The 14751-nt window shown below is 45.3% G+C and overlaps 1 protein-coding gene across 1 annotated transcript in view; it reads right to left on the bottom strand.

Annotated features, from left to right (window-relative positions):
- Positions 1 to 14751, bottom strand: part of maip1 (matrix AAA peptidase interacting protein 1) — a 42366-nt gene that overhangs the window by 13513 nt on the left and 14102 nt on the right. Inside the window, exons 2-3 of the mRNA XM_085985784.1 lie at positions 7393 to 7464; positions 6626 to 6752 (exon numbers count right to left, since the gene is read on the bottom strand). Coding sequence (XP_085841910.1) covers positions 6626 to 6752; positions 7393 to 7464 — 199 coding nt within the window. The remainder of the gene's footprint in view (positions 1 to 6625; positions 6753 to 7392; positions 7465 to 14751) is intronic.

The following is a 14751-nucleotide window of genomic DNA, read 5'->3' on the forward strand; positions in this document are numbered from 1 at the left end:
TTCTTTTGTCCGATCGCAGCCCTGCCTTCGATCTATTTTCTTTTCTTTCCAGTTTTGAAGAAGGGTTCGACCCGAAACGTCAACTCAAATTTCTCTCCACAGATGTTGCCTGACCTGCTGAGTTTTTCCAGCATTTTCTGTTGTTATTTCAGAGGTCAGAGCATGGGACATAGGGCCAACGGATTGCAGAAGTGGGAAAGGTGAGGGTCTTGAAGTGTCTTGTAGAGACAGGATGTTGAATTGATGCGCTGAGAGATGGGGAGCCTGTGAAGGTTGGAGAGAGCAGGATGATAGGAAAAGACTTAGTGCAGGATAGTATTCATGTGGCGGATGTTTGGACGAGTTACAATTTGTGAATGGCAGAATTCATGCGGCCAGAAAGCAGAGCAGAGCAATGGAGTATTCAGAGTCTGAAGGTGGTGAAAATATGGTTATGGATTTCAACAGCAGTACGGTATTGGTGGTGGCTAGGATGCCGGGTTGGGGGGGGGGGGGTTTGAAGTTCAGTTCACAATCTATAGGACAAGGAAAGGGAGGCACAATAATATTACTTTAGGTAATCAAGCCAGATCTGGTAATGGACAAAAAAAGCCAATAAATTGCCAAGTGCACTCCAACTGCCAACCTTCAGATTTAAGGGCACAAAGTGGTAACTGTTCCTGGGGAAGGTTAGAGCAGTGGGAGACAGTAAAAGGCAGTTGGAGGGGATGAGTACATCAAAGGCAGAAGCAAAGCAGTTGTTCAGAGATTCCAGTGCAGCAGCTGTGTCAATGCAGATGGATAGGCAGAAGAATCATAGAAATTTACGGCACAGAAGGAGGACATTTGGCCCATCGTGTTTATGCCAGCCGAAAAAGAGCTATTCAGCCTAATCTCACTTTCCAGCTCTTGGTCCATAGCCTTGCAAGTTAGAACACTTCAAGTGCATATCCAAGTACTTTTTAAATGTGATGAGGGTTTCTGCCTTTACCACCCTTTCAGGCAGAGAGTTCCAGTCCCCCACCACCTTCAGGGTGAAAAAATTTCTCCTCAACTCCCCTTAGCCTTCTACCAATTACTTTTAATCTATGCCCCTGGTTATTGACACCTCTGCTAAGGGAAATAGGTCCTTCAGATCCACTCTATCTAGGCCCCTCATCATTTTATACACCTCAATTAAATCTCCCCTCAGCTTCCTCTGTTCCAAAGAAAACAACTCCAGCCTATCCAATCTTTCCTCATAGCTAAAATTCCCCGCTACTGGCAAGATCCTCTTAAATCACCTCTGTATCCTCTCTAGTGCGATCACATCCTTCTTGCAATGTCGTGACCAGAACTGTATGCAGTACTCTAGCTGTGGCCCAACTAGTGTTTTATACAGTTCTAGCATAACCTCCCTGCTCTTAATATTCTATGCCTCAGCTAATAAAAAAAAGTATCCCATATGCCTTTTTAACTCCCTTATCTACCTCTCCTGCTACCTTCAGGGATCTGTGGGCATGCACTCCAAGGTTCCTCGCCACGTCTCAGTATCCTACCATTTACTGTGTATTCCCTTGCCTGGTTAGCCCTCCCCAAACGCATTACCTCACACTTAGAGTCAGAGAGTTATACATCACAGAAAGAGGCCCTTCGGCCCATCGCGTCCGCACCGGCCATCAAGCCCTGTCTAATCTAATCCCATTTTCCAGCATTTGGTCTGTAGCCTTGTATGCTATGGCATTTCAAGTGCTCATCCAAATGCTTCTTGAATGTTGTGAGGGTTCCTGCCTCTACCACTCTCTCAGGCAGTGAGTTCCAGATTCCAACCACCCTCTGGGTGAAAAAGTTCTTCCTCAAATCCCCTCTAAACCTCTTGCCCCTTATCTTGAATCTATGCCCCCTTGTTAGTGACCCCTCTACTAAGGGAAACAGTTCCTTTCTATCTACCCTATCTATGCCCCTCATAATTTTGTACACCTCAATCAGGTCCCCCCTCAGCTCCAAGGAAAACAACCCCAGCCTGTCCAGTCTTTCTTCATAGCTAAAGTGCTCCAGCCCAGGCAACATCCTGGTGATTCTCCTCTGCACCCTCTCCAAAGCAATCACATCCTTCCTATAGTGTGGCGACCAGAACTGCACACAGTATTCCAGCTGTGGCCTAACCAGCGTTTTGTACAGCTCCATCATAACCTCCCTGCTCTTATATTCTATGCCTCGGCTAAAGAAGGCAAGTATCCCATATGCCTTTTTAACCACCTTATCCACCTGTTCTGCTGCCTTCAGGGATCTATGTACATACACACCAAGGTCCCTCTGATCCTCTGTCTTTCCTAGGGTCTTACCATTCATTGTGTATTCCCTTGCCTTGTTAGTCCCTCCAAAATGCATCACCTCACACTTTTCAGGGTTAAATTCCATTAGCCACTGTTCCGCCCATCTGACCAACCCATCTATATCGTCCTGCAGACTGAGGCTACCCTCCTCGCTATTTACCACCCCACCAATTTTCGTGTCATCTGCGAATTTACTGATCATACCTTTTACATTCACATCCAAATCATTAATGTAGACCACAAACAGCAAGGGACCCAGCACCGATCCCTGCGGTACCCCACTGGACACAGGCTTCCAGTCACAAAAACAACCTTCGACCATCACCCTCTGCCTTCTGCCACTAAGCCAGTTTTGGATCCAATGTGCCAAGGCACCCTGGATCCCATGGGCTCTTACCTTCTCGACCAGTCTCCTGTGCGGGACTTTATCGAAAGCCTTACTGAAATCCATGTATACCACATCCACTGCACTACCCTCATCCACACACCTAGTCAGCCCCTCGAAAAATTCAATCAAATTGGTCAGACATGATCTTCCCTTGACAAAGCCATGCTGACTATCCCTGATTAATCCTTGCCTCTCCAAGTGGAGACTAATTCTGTCCCTCAGAATTTTTTCCAATAATCTCCCTGCCACTGACGTTAGGCTCACTGGCCTGTAATTCCCTGGTTTATCCCTACTACCCTTCTTGAATAATGGTATTGCGTTAGCTGTTCTCCAGTCCTCTGGCACATCCCCTGTAGCCAGAGAGGTTTTGAAAATTTGTGTCAGAGCCCCTGCAATCTCCTCCTTTGCCTCACACAGCAGCCTGGGATACATCTCGTCCGGGCCTGGGGATTTATCCACTTTTAAGCCTGCTAAAACCGCTAGTACCTCCTCCCTCTCGATGCTAATATGTTCAAGTATATCACAGTCCCCCTGCCCGATTTCTATGTCTACATTGTCCTTCTCAATAGTGAACACAGATGCAAAAAATTCATTTAAAACCCCACCTACATCTTCTGGCTCCACACACACATTGGTCCCTAATGGGCTCTACTCGTTCCCTAGTTATCCTCTTGCCCTTAATATACTTATAAAATACCTTAGGATTTTCCTTTATTTTGCTCGCCATTGTTATTTCATGGCCCCTCCTCGCTCTCCTAATTTCTTTAAGTATCCCCCTGCACTTTCTATACTCCTCTAGGGCTTCCTCTGTCTTTAGTCCTTTGTATCTGCCAAAAGCCCCCCTTTTTTTCCCTAATCCATTCTCGTATATCCCTTGACATCCAAGGTTCCCTGGGCTTGTTAGTCCCACCCTTGACCTTTACGGGAACATGTTGCCATTGTACTCTCTCAATTTCCTTTCTGAAAGACTCCCATTGCTCTGATGTGGATTTTCCTACAAGTAGCTGATCCCAGTCCACTTTGGCCAGATCCTGCCTTATCATATTAAAATCGGCCTTCCCCCAATTTAGAACCTTTATTTCCGGTCCATCTCTGTCCTTTTCCATGACTACTTTAAATCTCACCGAATTATGGTCACTGTCAACAAAGTGCTCACCTACTAACACTTCTACCACTTGCCCGGCCACATTCCCTAGAATTAGGTCCAGTACCGCCCCCTCTCTTGTAGGACTTTCTACATGCTGGCTCAAAAAGCTCTCCTGGATGCACTTTAAGAATTCTGCACCCTCTAAGCCTTTCACACTCTGACTATCCCAGTTAATATTGGGGAAGTTGAAATCCCCCACTATTATTACCCTATTATTTGCACATTTCTCTGAGATTTGCCTACATATCTGTTCCTCTATCTCCCCCTGAATGTTTGGGGGACTATAGTACACACCCAAAGTGCTTGCCCCCTTTTTGTTTTTAAGTTCTACCCATATGGCCTCATTAGATGAACCTGTTAATAGATCATCCCTCCTTACAGCAGTAATTGACTCCTTAATTAATATTGCAACACCCCCTCCCCCCCTCTGTCTCGCCTGAAGATTCTATACCCCGGAATATTGAGCTGCCAGTCTTGCCCCTCTCTCTGTAATAGCATCAATATCATACTCCAATGTGTTCATCAACACCTTCAGTTCATCCACCTTATTCGCAAGACTCCTTGCATTAAAATAAATGCCAGCCAGCCTTGCCCTACTCCCTTGTGCCATTACATATTTGCTCTGCCTTCCAAGCTGACTTGTTTTTTCCTCTATATTTGGCTGTACATCACCCCCTATTATAGCTCCACTCTGTATCCCATCCCCCTGCCAAGTTAGTTTAAACCACCCCACCCCCCAACAGTGCTAGCAAACCTCCCCGCAAGGATATTTGTCCCGTTCTGGTTCAGGTGCAACCCGTCCGACTTGTACAAGTCCCACCTTCCCCAGAAGCAGACCCAGTGATCCAGGAAACTAAGGCCCTCCCTCCTGCACCAACTCTTTAGCCACGCATTCATCTGCTCTATCCTCCTATTCCTATACTCACTAGCACGTGGCACCGGGAGTAATCCAGAGATTACAACCTTTGAGGTCCTGCTCTTTAATCTGCTACCTAGCTCCCTAAATTTTTGCTGCAGGACCTCATCCCTCTTCCTACCCATGTCGTTGGTCCCAATGTGAACCACGACCTCTGACTGAATTCCATTTGCCACTTTTCTGCCCACCTGACCAGTCCATTGATATCTTCCTGCAGTCTACAGCTTTCTTCCTCACTATAAACCAGATGGCCAATTTTTGTGTTATCTGCAAACTTTTTAATCATGCCCCCTACATTTAAGTCTAAATTGATATATACCCCAAAAAGCATGGGATCTAGTACGGAGCTCTGTGGAACCCCACTGGAAACAGCCTTCCAATCACAAAAACACCAGTCGACCATTACCCTTTGCTTCCTGCCACTGAGCCAATTTTGGATCCAACTTGCCACTTTTCCTTGGATCCCATGGGCTTTTATTTTTCTGATCAGGCTACCATGTTGGACCTTGTCAAAAGCCTTGCTAAAATCCATGTATATTACATCAAGCTCACTACCCTCATCAACCCTCCTTGTTACCTCCTGAAAAAATTCAGTCAAGTTAGTCAGGCACAACCTTCTCTTAAATTCATGCTGACTGTCCTTGATTAATCTGCACCTTTCGAAATGAGAAGAAAGTGGAGATGGTGTTGCAAAGGGAAGGGGGGGGGGGGGGTTAGTTTCTTCTGGGATGGAGGATATTTACAGAAGGGGTTGAAGTATGTGGATGTTTAGCAAAATGAAGTAATCAGAAATAGCTTTGTCAAAAGTGGAAACCTCAGGTGACAGGGCCTTATGACAAGGAGGTCAGGATAGAAATCATGGGTGGGGGGGGGGGGGGGGAGGTGTTTAACATGGAGAGCGAGATTCACTGAAGACAGGAATGCAGAGAAATCAGGGAAGATGGAATTAGGGTAAGAGAAATCACCAATGAGGAGCTGCTCAGTGCAGAAGCCAAATGAGAAAAGGAAGAGAAGGTTTTAGCTCAGAAGTTACACGGGGACATAGTAGGATGGCAGGTGAGGATTTTGAAGAAAGGGGAGTTGGTGGTACAGGGTGAGGTGCTCAAAGGAGGAAAGATACTAGAGGAGTAAGAAGACAAGTCAAGGCAGGACCTAACAATGAAAGTCAGACTGCCACTGATTACAGCAAGGAATATAGTTCAAATTGTAGCCAGAAGGGCAGCCTCAATAAGCAAAGTGTGAGCGAAGTTTCAGTCAGGGCCAGGATGTCAAAGGACTCTAGGATGAAGTCACAGATGATGATAGTCTTATTTGCATGGCAGCAAACATTCTACAGGGCAATATGGAGTGGACATGTGGTAACTGAAAGTACATGATGTTGCATTACTGTTAATACTAGGATTCGCTCCTCCTCCTCCCCAAATGCCCTCAGTAGATTTTCAGGAAATACACATTTCAAGAATTGCACTGTAATGTACAGGAAACTTTCTGGTATCCGGCACGGACGGGAACGACCTGGTGCCGGTCATCAACAATGCCGGATAACCGAACGCTATAGTAAAAGATACGGAGCTCAGAGCTCCGTATAAAGCAACAAACCCTGTTGCTACAGCTTCAAAACAATCGGCACAAGTTGCAAGCGTCTGTAGCTTAGCAACAGCTTCAGCTACACGCTTGCACAGCAACAAATGGAGTAAAAAAAGTAACTAAAAGTAAGAAAAGTTCTGAACCGACTCCTGAATTTTGCCAGTGGATAGAGCGTTCCAGTTATTTAGTGGCCGGTTAATCGAAAGTTTCCTGTAATAAGAAAGTACTGATTATACAGTTCTATGCATTACCAACAGCATTTTCAGCTGTCCAGTTTAATAAATAAAACAAACCTTGGTTATCATAATAAATTCCAACATCGCCTGGTGTGCTATACATAATTTCATCCAGGTCAGCAGCTAAGGCCTCCCTGCGGTTAACTGGCAATGCTGAGCATTTTTCTTCCAGTTCCTCCAATGCCTGTACAGAAAACACTTGCATTTGGATAACAAAAGAAACATACCTACTGATAGATACAGATCATAATTTACATAAATAGTTCTTCCATGAAATGAAAAGACAGCAAAACATCACCTCCAAAAAGATTAACAGCCAATAATATACAAAGCACATATCTAATCCAATCTTTTTGATTTAAAAGAGAAAGCTAATATTGAGGCTATGCATTATGTAGACAGACCAATCACAAACCACTTTCCTTCCTCTGAAAATTCACAGCTGAGTATTTACTAAAGAATAATTTCCAGCAATCACAAACGAGACTACATAGATGCTAGTGATAGGAAGCAAACACACTTCAACCTGCATCCCCTCAACCTGCATCATTGTAGTGAGTTTTCTACATAGTTTAAAAGCTGAAATTGTAGGTTATTCAGAAACTTTGCAAACACAGATATTTACACAGAATTTTTTTTTAAATATATTTTTATATACACAAAGTACTACTTGGGATTCATCTGGGACAAGAAATGGTCATTCCTCTTTAAAACATGTATAACTTCCAAAATAAGTGTTGAGATCGTTACAAACTTACTACTGTAAACATCTTCAGTTTAACAGAAAACATCCAAAAATCTAGTTAACATAAATTGTATGTTACCTCTTTTGATACAAGATCCTTCAATTCATCAAAGTTGCACTGTGAAAGCATCTTGGACACCTGTGCAAAAGCCTATGGAAGAAGTCAATGAGCAGTATGTGAGGCTTTGCTTTCATAAAGTGGTATATGTGGTACACACACCAAACTAGATCTACAACACAGCTGGTGGCAAAGAGGAAAGGAGAGACATATTTAGTTGTGTTGCATTGCATTACAAGCAATAAGACAACGGCCTTTCAATCAATTAAGAGTGACTGTCAGGGAACAAGCTGCATCAATTATTAGCTACTATAAATGTAGTACCATATAGAACGGGGATCAGGGCTCTCTATGTGGGAGTCCTCCCTTGTTCCATTGGAGATCTGGGGCGGAGGGTATTGCACAGAACAGACCCATCAAATAGATTTTTAACCCACTTCGTGGACTCCCAGGCTGCCTGTAACTTTTGCAGCCTGGATGAGTCTATATTTCACGTATATGTTGAGTGCGAGAGGTTGCAGCCCCTCTTCCACTATTTGAAAGGCCTGCTCCTCAATTTCTGGCTACACTTCAGTCCTGATCTTTGGCCAACCGGTGCAGAGGGGAGCAACTAAGTTGGTGGACCTCCTCGTGGGTCTGCTCCTAGGCCTGCCCAAGGTGGCTATTAACAGGCCCAGGCAGCACACCAGGGTTGTTTGGTCCGGCTGCCTGTCTCTCTTCCACGGCAATGTCTGTGCCCGGAAGTCCCTGGAGAGGGAGGACACAGTGTCCGCCAGTATGCTGGAGGCTTTCTGCGCCCGTTGTGCACCAGAGGGACTGGAGCGCATAGTTGACACAGGTAATGACATTTTGATTTGATTTGTTGACTTTTGTTTTATCTAGAATTTGGAGTTTATGGTTTGTGCCCCTTTTAAAAAGGGGGCACTTTTGATTTCTGATTGATGACACCAGTCATCCTAATTGACACTTGAGTAAAACTGGGTTCAGTATCCATGGTGAGGGGGGGAAAATGGGCTAAGGGAAGAAAAAGTGTAAAAACAAATAGGCGTTCTGGCCAATATTCATTCCTCAACCCCTATGAAACAGATTATCAGGCAGTTTATCTCACTGCTGTTAATTGGGACCTTGCTGTGTGCAAATTTGCTGCCATATTGACTAAATTACAATAGTGACTATAATTCAAAAGTACTTTATTGGCTTGTGAAGCACTTAGGGATGTCCTGTGGTCGTGAAAAGCACTACAGTATATACAAGCAAGTTCTTTCTTTCTTGAGCGGGTTGCTGCAATTGGAAGTTGGGTAGCATGGGGAACTGATGGTTAGAGAAGCATTGGGGGAGCTGACCACTAGAGTGCTGATTCTTAGAGAAGCAGTGTACAGGAACCAATTCTCAATCTAGGAGGAGCTGTTTTAATTATTATAGACTGTCTGCAGTGAATTGGTGTTGGGTTGGGGCGGGTATGAGAGTTATTGAAGTGAGTAAATGGGATAGGTAACTTTAATGTTGTTGAACTGTTTAATGCATTTGTTAATTTTTTAGGGCAATATCCTAATTTCACAAATCAAGATAGAAAAATGTGAATTTATTAGTATCTTGTGCTACACTATGTCATGATTGCCCATTCCTTCCATCCCCATTGGCTCCCTGCCTTCCAACATATTCCATTCAAATGGCAGAGCCTTCAGCCACCATGCTCCTAGCCTAAATTGCTCTGCCTCTGCACCCCTCTACACCTACAAAAACCTCCTGAAAAACTCTCCAACCTAGTTTTCTAGGTCTCTCCTAATCTCTTCCTTTCTGGGTCAGTGTCTGTGTTTTCATTACACTTATTTGTGAAGTGCTTTAGGAGACTTATGTTAAAGGCATGATATAAATGCAAGTTGTTCATTTATTGGTTTTTGGCGGTTTGTTTTCACAACCTAGTAATTTGAAGGAAATAATCAGTTAACAATTGTTTTACTTGTGAATATATTTAAGTCAGATATATTTTGCATGTGTGATAGCTTCCCACACACACTATAAAAGTCTTGACTAGCATGCATCTAATGAGATTATATTAAAGGAGCAAACCTAATGAACAGAACGGTTGTTTCTCATTATAGGCTTTCTTGGGGTATCAGAAAATAAACAGACATTTCAATCTCTTATTTTGTAGAAGCCAAGAAGCCATCTTGGCCAAGTTTTTTTTTTTTTAATTCATTCACAGGATGTGGGTGTTGCCGGCTAGGCCAGCACTCATTTCACATCACTAATTGCCCTCGAAGGTGGTAAGCTACTTTCTTGAACCGCTGCAGTCCGTGTGGTGAAGGTACTCCCACAGTGCTGTTAGGGAGGGAGTTCCAGGATTTTGAACCAGCGACGATGAAGGAAACGGTGATACATTTCCAAGTCAGGATGGTGTGTGAATTGGTGGTGTTCCCCTGCGCCTGCTGCCCTTGTCCTTCTAGGTGGTGGAGGTCGTGTTTTTGGGAGGTGCTGTCGAAGAAGCCTTGGCGAGTTGCTGCAATGTATCTTGTAGATGGTACACACTGCAACCACGGTACACCGGTGGTGGAGGGAGGGAAGGTTTAAGGTGGTGGATGGGGTGCCAATCAAGCGGGCTGCTTTGTCCTGGATGGTGTCGAGCTCCTGGGGTGTTGCGGAGCGTTGCTGGAGCTGCACACATCCAGGCAAGTGGACAGTATTCCAACACACTCCTGACTTGTGCCTTGTAGATGGTGGAAAGGCTTTTGGGAGTCAGGTGGCGAGTCACTCACCGCAGAATGCCCAGCCTCTGACCTGGTAGCCGTAGTATTCATGTGGCTAGTTCAATTAAGTTTCTGGTCAATGGTGACTCTCCCAGGATGTTGATGATGGGGGATATGGCGATGGTAATCCCATTGAATGTTGAAGATGGTCATTGCCTGGCACTTGTGTGGCACAAATGTTACTTGCCACTTATCAGCCCAAGCCTGAAAGTGGTCCCGATCTTGCTGCATGCAGGCACGGACTGCTTCATTATCTGAGGAGTTGCGAATGGAACTGAACGCTGCAATCATCAGCGAACGTCCCCAATTCTGACCTTATGATGGAGGGAAAATCATTGGTGAAACAACTGAAGATGGTTGGGCCTACGACACTGCCCTGAGGGACTCCTGGGGCTGAGATGATTGGCCTCCAACAACCACAACCATCTTTTTTTCTGCTGGGTATGACTCCAGCCAATGGAGAGTTTTCCCCCTGATTCCCATAGACTTCCATTTTACTAGGGTTCCTTGATGTCAAAGGCAGTCACTCTCACCTCACCCCTGGAATTCAGCTCTTTTGTCATGTTTGGACCAAGGCTTTAACGCGACCTGGCGGAACCCAAACAGGTTATTGGTAAGTGCCACTTGATAGCACTGTCAAAAGCCTCTTCCATCACTTTGCTGATTTGAGAGTAGACTGATGTGGCAGAAATTGGCCAGCTTGTATTTGTCCTGCTAATTGTAAACAGGACAAACCTGGGCAATTTTCCACTTTGTTGGGTAGATGCCAGTGTTGTAGCTGTACTGAACAGCTTGGTTAGAGGTGTGGCTAGTTCTGGAGCACATGTTTTCAGCACTGTAGCCAGGATGTTATCAGGGCCCATAGCCTTTGCTGTATCCAGTGTGCTCAGCCATTCCTTGATATCACATGGAGTGAATGGAATTAGCTGAAGACTGGCTTCTGTGATGGTGGGGACCTCAGGAGGAGGCCGAAATGGACCATCTACTTGGCATTTCTGTCTGAAGATGGTTCATCCTTGTCTTTTGCACTCACGTACTGGGATCCACCACCATCATTTTGATTTGTGGGGCACTGGCACCAGTACTGGGGAAAGAGAGAGCTGTTCCGTTGGGACGGTCTACACCTGAACCATGACGGGACCAGAGTTCTAGCGAATCGAATAACTAGGGAGGTAGATAGGGCTTTAAACTAAATAAGGGGGGGGGGGGGTGGGTGGAGGTGCCCAGTGGAGAGAAATCTAGAATGCTAAAGAGAAAAGATAAGGAAGCAGTGCAGGAAAGTGATTTGGGTAAAGATAACCAGATTGTACACCCTGTCCCTTCCTGAAACAAAAAGAGTGCACTAATAAATAGGGTCCGGGTAAGAAAAAATGGTAAGACAAATAGGGCCACAGTAAAAAAAGTTAAGATGTCTAAAAATGTTAAAAATACAAATCTAAAGGCACTGTCTCTGAATGCACAAAGCATTCGTAATAGGGTAGATGAATTAACAGCGCAAATAGATGTAAACTGATATGATATAATTGCGATTACGGAGACATGGCTGCAGGGTAACCAAGGCTGGGAGCTGAATATCCAAGGATATTCGATATTAGGAAGGACAGGCAAAAAGGAAAAGGAGGTGATGGTGGCGTTGTTAGTAAAGGATGAAATCAGAGCAATAGTGAGAAAGGATATTGGCTCAGAAAATCAAATGTAGAATCAGTCCGAGTGGAGTGAAGAAGCACCAAGGGGCAGAAAAAATTGGTGGGAGTTGTCTATAGGCCTCCAAACAGTAGTGATAATGTAGGGGGCAGCATCAAACAGGAAATTAGAGATGTATGTGTGGTGTATGTGCCTTTAAGAGCCCTGTGTACTGTAATGCCGGTAATGGCCACTCGGGCTATATAAGCCTGTATATTGTCTTGTATCTGTTAGTTCACCTCCAGACTTTGTTCAGTAAACACCTGTGAAACCAACTCCTGCCTTCCGTGTCTCTATTAACACACGGATACAACAGTGGCGACGAATTGGAAACGGACTTACCTGCAATTCGGCAGCACCTCAAGGAGATCGATTCCTCAGACGAAAGTCGAAGAAAAGCAAGAAAGAAAAAAAACTGTGGTTTCACCAGCTAGCCGAGCTGGTGGCAGGTACTGCAATAATCCTTCCTGGGCGGCGGGCTGGGGCTGGGGCTCCATCGGCTGGCTCTGCAGCGGGGCCGAGCAGCGAAGGCAGAGGCAAACAGAGACAGGGGGGGGGGGGGAAGCACTCGGGAGACAGCTGGCGCTGCAAAGCAGGTCGGCGTTCGGACCAAGCCCGGGGGGGGGGGGGGGGGGGGGGGGGGGGGGGGGGGGAGTCCCAGAGAGTCGGGCGGGAACGAGTCTCCACCTGTAAATAAAAACCGCAGAAAACAGCGTTGTCAGCAGCAGCAGCGGCGGGAAAGCGCGGGAAGCGCCATTTTTTTCTGCAGGGAAGAAAGGAAAGCACGGGAGGCGCCATTTTTTTTCCAGGATGCCTAAGGCTGGCAACATTAATGCTTTCGATAATGATAGAGGATTGGACCACATATGTGGAAAGAGTGGAGGTATATTGCACGGCAAATGGAATAGAAAATGATAAAAAGGCATCAGTACTTCTAAATCTAATGGGCGCAAAGACATACGGGCTGTTACGAAACTTAATCACTCCAGCCAAACCAAAGGACAAGAATTTTAAGGAGATTGTTGATACCCCACACCGCTGCTGATAGCAGAACGATTCAAATTCTTCAAGAGGAATCAGCACAAGAATGAAAGTAACGCTGATTACCTCACCGAATTAAGGAAGCTATCAAAGCACTGCCAATTCGGGGCAGGACTGGCAGATTCTCTTCGAGACAAATTTGTCTGCAGTCTCCTAAGTGAGGGAACACAGAAAAGGCTGCTTTCTGAGAAAGATTTGACACTGGACAAGGCTTTCAGTATGGCTGTACCATACGAAGCAGCCGCAAGAGGAGCTGCAGAGATACAGCAAAAGACACAGGACTTCGGCACCCATGAAATGACACAGGTTTTCGAGAGATGTTATCGCTGCGGCAGATCCACCCATGACCAGAGGGACTGCTGGTTCAAGGACAAAGCATGCAGGCAATGCGGAAAGATTGGACACATTGCACGTGTATGCCGATCTGGACACAAAAAATCCACGGACAGGAAAAAAATCAATAAGGAAAAGTACAGAAAGGTACAAATGATGACAGACAGTAGCTCCGAAGACAAGAGCGATAGCGACTCCGGAAACAAGAGACTAAGCTGTCTCAAATTACATAATGTAATTGCCAAAGAAGATTACCAGACCATTTGGGTTACCCTCACGATAGCGGGGTCCCCAGTTAAAATGGAGCTAGATACAGGATCGGCTCTGACCGTCATAAGTCGACAGGATTACGAGCGGCTATTTCCGCATATACCTTTGAAAGACACATCCATTATCTTGAAAACATATACGGGGCAGAAAGTATACCCCAAAGGGAAAATAAGGGTGCCTGTTGTATACAACGGCAAGGAAATACAGAAGTTGTATTTATACGTTCTGCAAGATGCTGGTCCACCGCTGTTGGGACGTGAATGGATCATGAAGATACATTTAGACTGGCACTCCATTCAGGCACTGACGGTGACCAGTAAGAAAAAAAATGATGTCATACCTGAACGATTAAAAGACATCTTGGCCAACGCCAAGGAAGTGTTTCAACAGAAACTAGGAACCTTGAAAGGCATCACCGCCTCAATAAAAGTGGAAGATGCGGCAATTCCCAAGTTTTTTAAGGCAAGGCCGGTGCCATACGCAATTCGCCCAGCAGTCGAGGCAGAGCTGGAGAATTTGGAAAAGGCAGGCGTATTATCCAAGATAGACTGGAGCGAGTGGGCAACACCCATCGTCCCGGTCATGAAGAAAACGTTGAATAATGATAAATCTGAAGAAGAGAAAAATTCACATCTGTGGGGACTTCAAGGTGACTGTAAACCCGGTCCTTCACACGGTACAGTATCCTCTTCCGAGGATAGAAGATATTTTCGCCTCACTATCCGGAGGGAAACATTTCACCAAAATTGACTTGGCACAGGCATATCTACAGATGGAGGTTGAAGAGGCCTCTAAAAAGTATCTCACGATAAATACACACAAAGGCCTGTACCAGTACAATCGACTGGTTTTCGGAGTAGCATCAGCTCCAGCTATCTGGCAAAGAGCTATGGAGCAAGTCCTCCAAGGGATTCCGGGGACTCAATGCTACCTAGACGACATCCTTGTAACAGGAGAAAATGACAACGAGCACCTTGCCAATTTGGAGCAGGTGCTCACTAGGCTGAGAGAACGAGGCCTACGAGCAAATCGCCCCAAGTGCGAATTTTTCCAGAAACAAATATCATATTGTGGCCACATAATTAACGAGGAAGGGTTGCATAAGTCACCTGAAAAAATTGAAGCGGTCATAAAAGCCCCAGCACCTGAAAATGTCTCACAATTAAGGTTGTTCCTGGGATTGATAAATTACTATCATAAATTTTTACCGAACTTGTCAACTCTTCTGCACCCTCTTAACGAACTGCTACAAACGGGAGTAATTTGGAAATGGAGCGAAGACTGTAAACGTGCCTTCCATAAATGC

This window comes from Somniosus microcephalus, chromosome 4 (genome assembly GCF_052327205.1).
Source record: "Somniosus microcephalus isolate GS21.2 chromosome 4, FLI_Smic_1.0, whole genome shotgun sequence".
Lineage (NCBI taxonomy): Eukaryota > Metazoa > Chordata > Chondrichthyes > Squaliformes > Somniosidae > Somniosus > Somniosus microcephalus.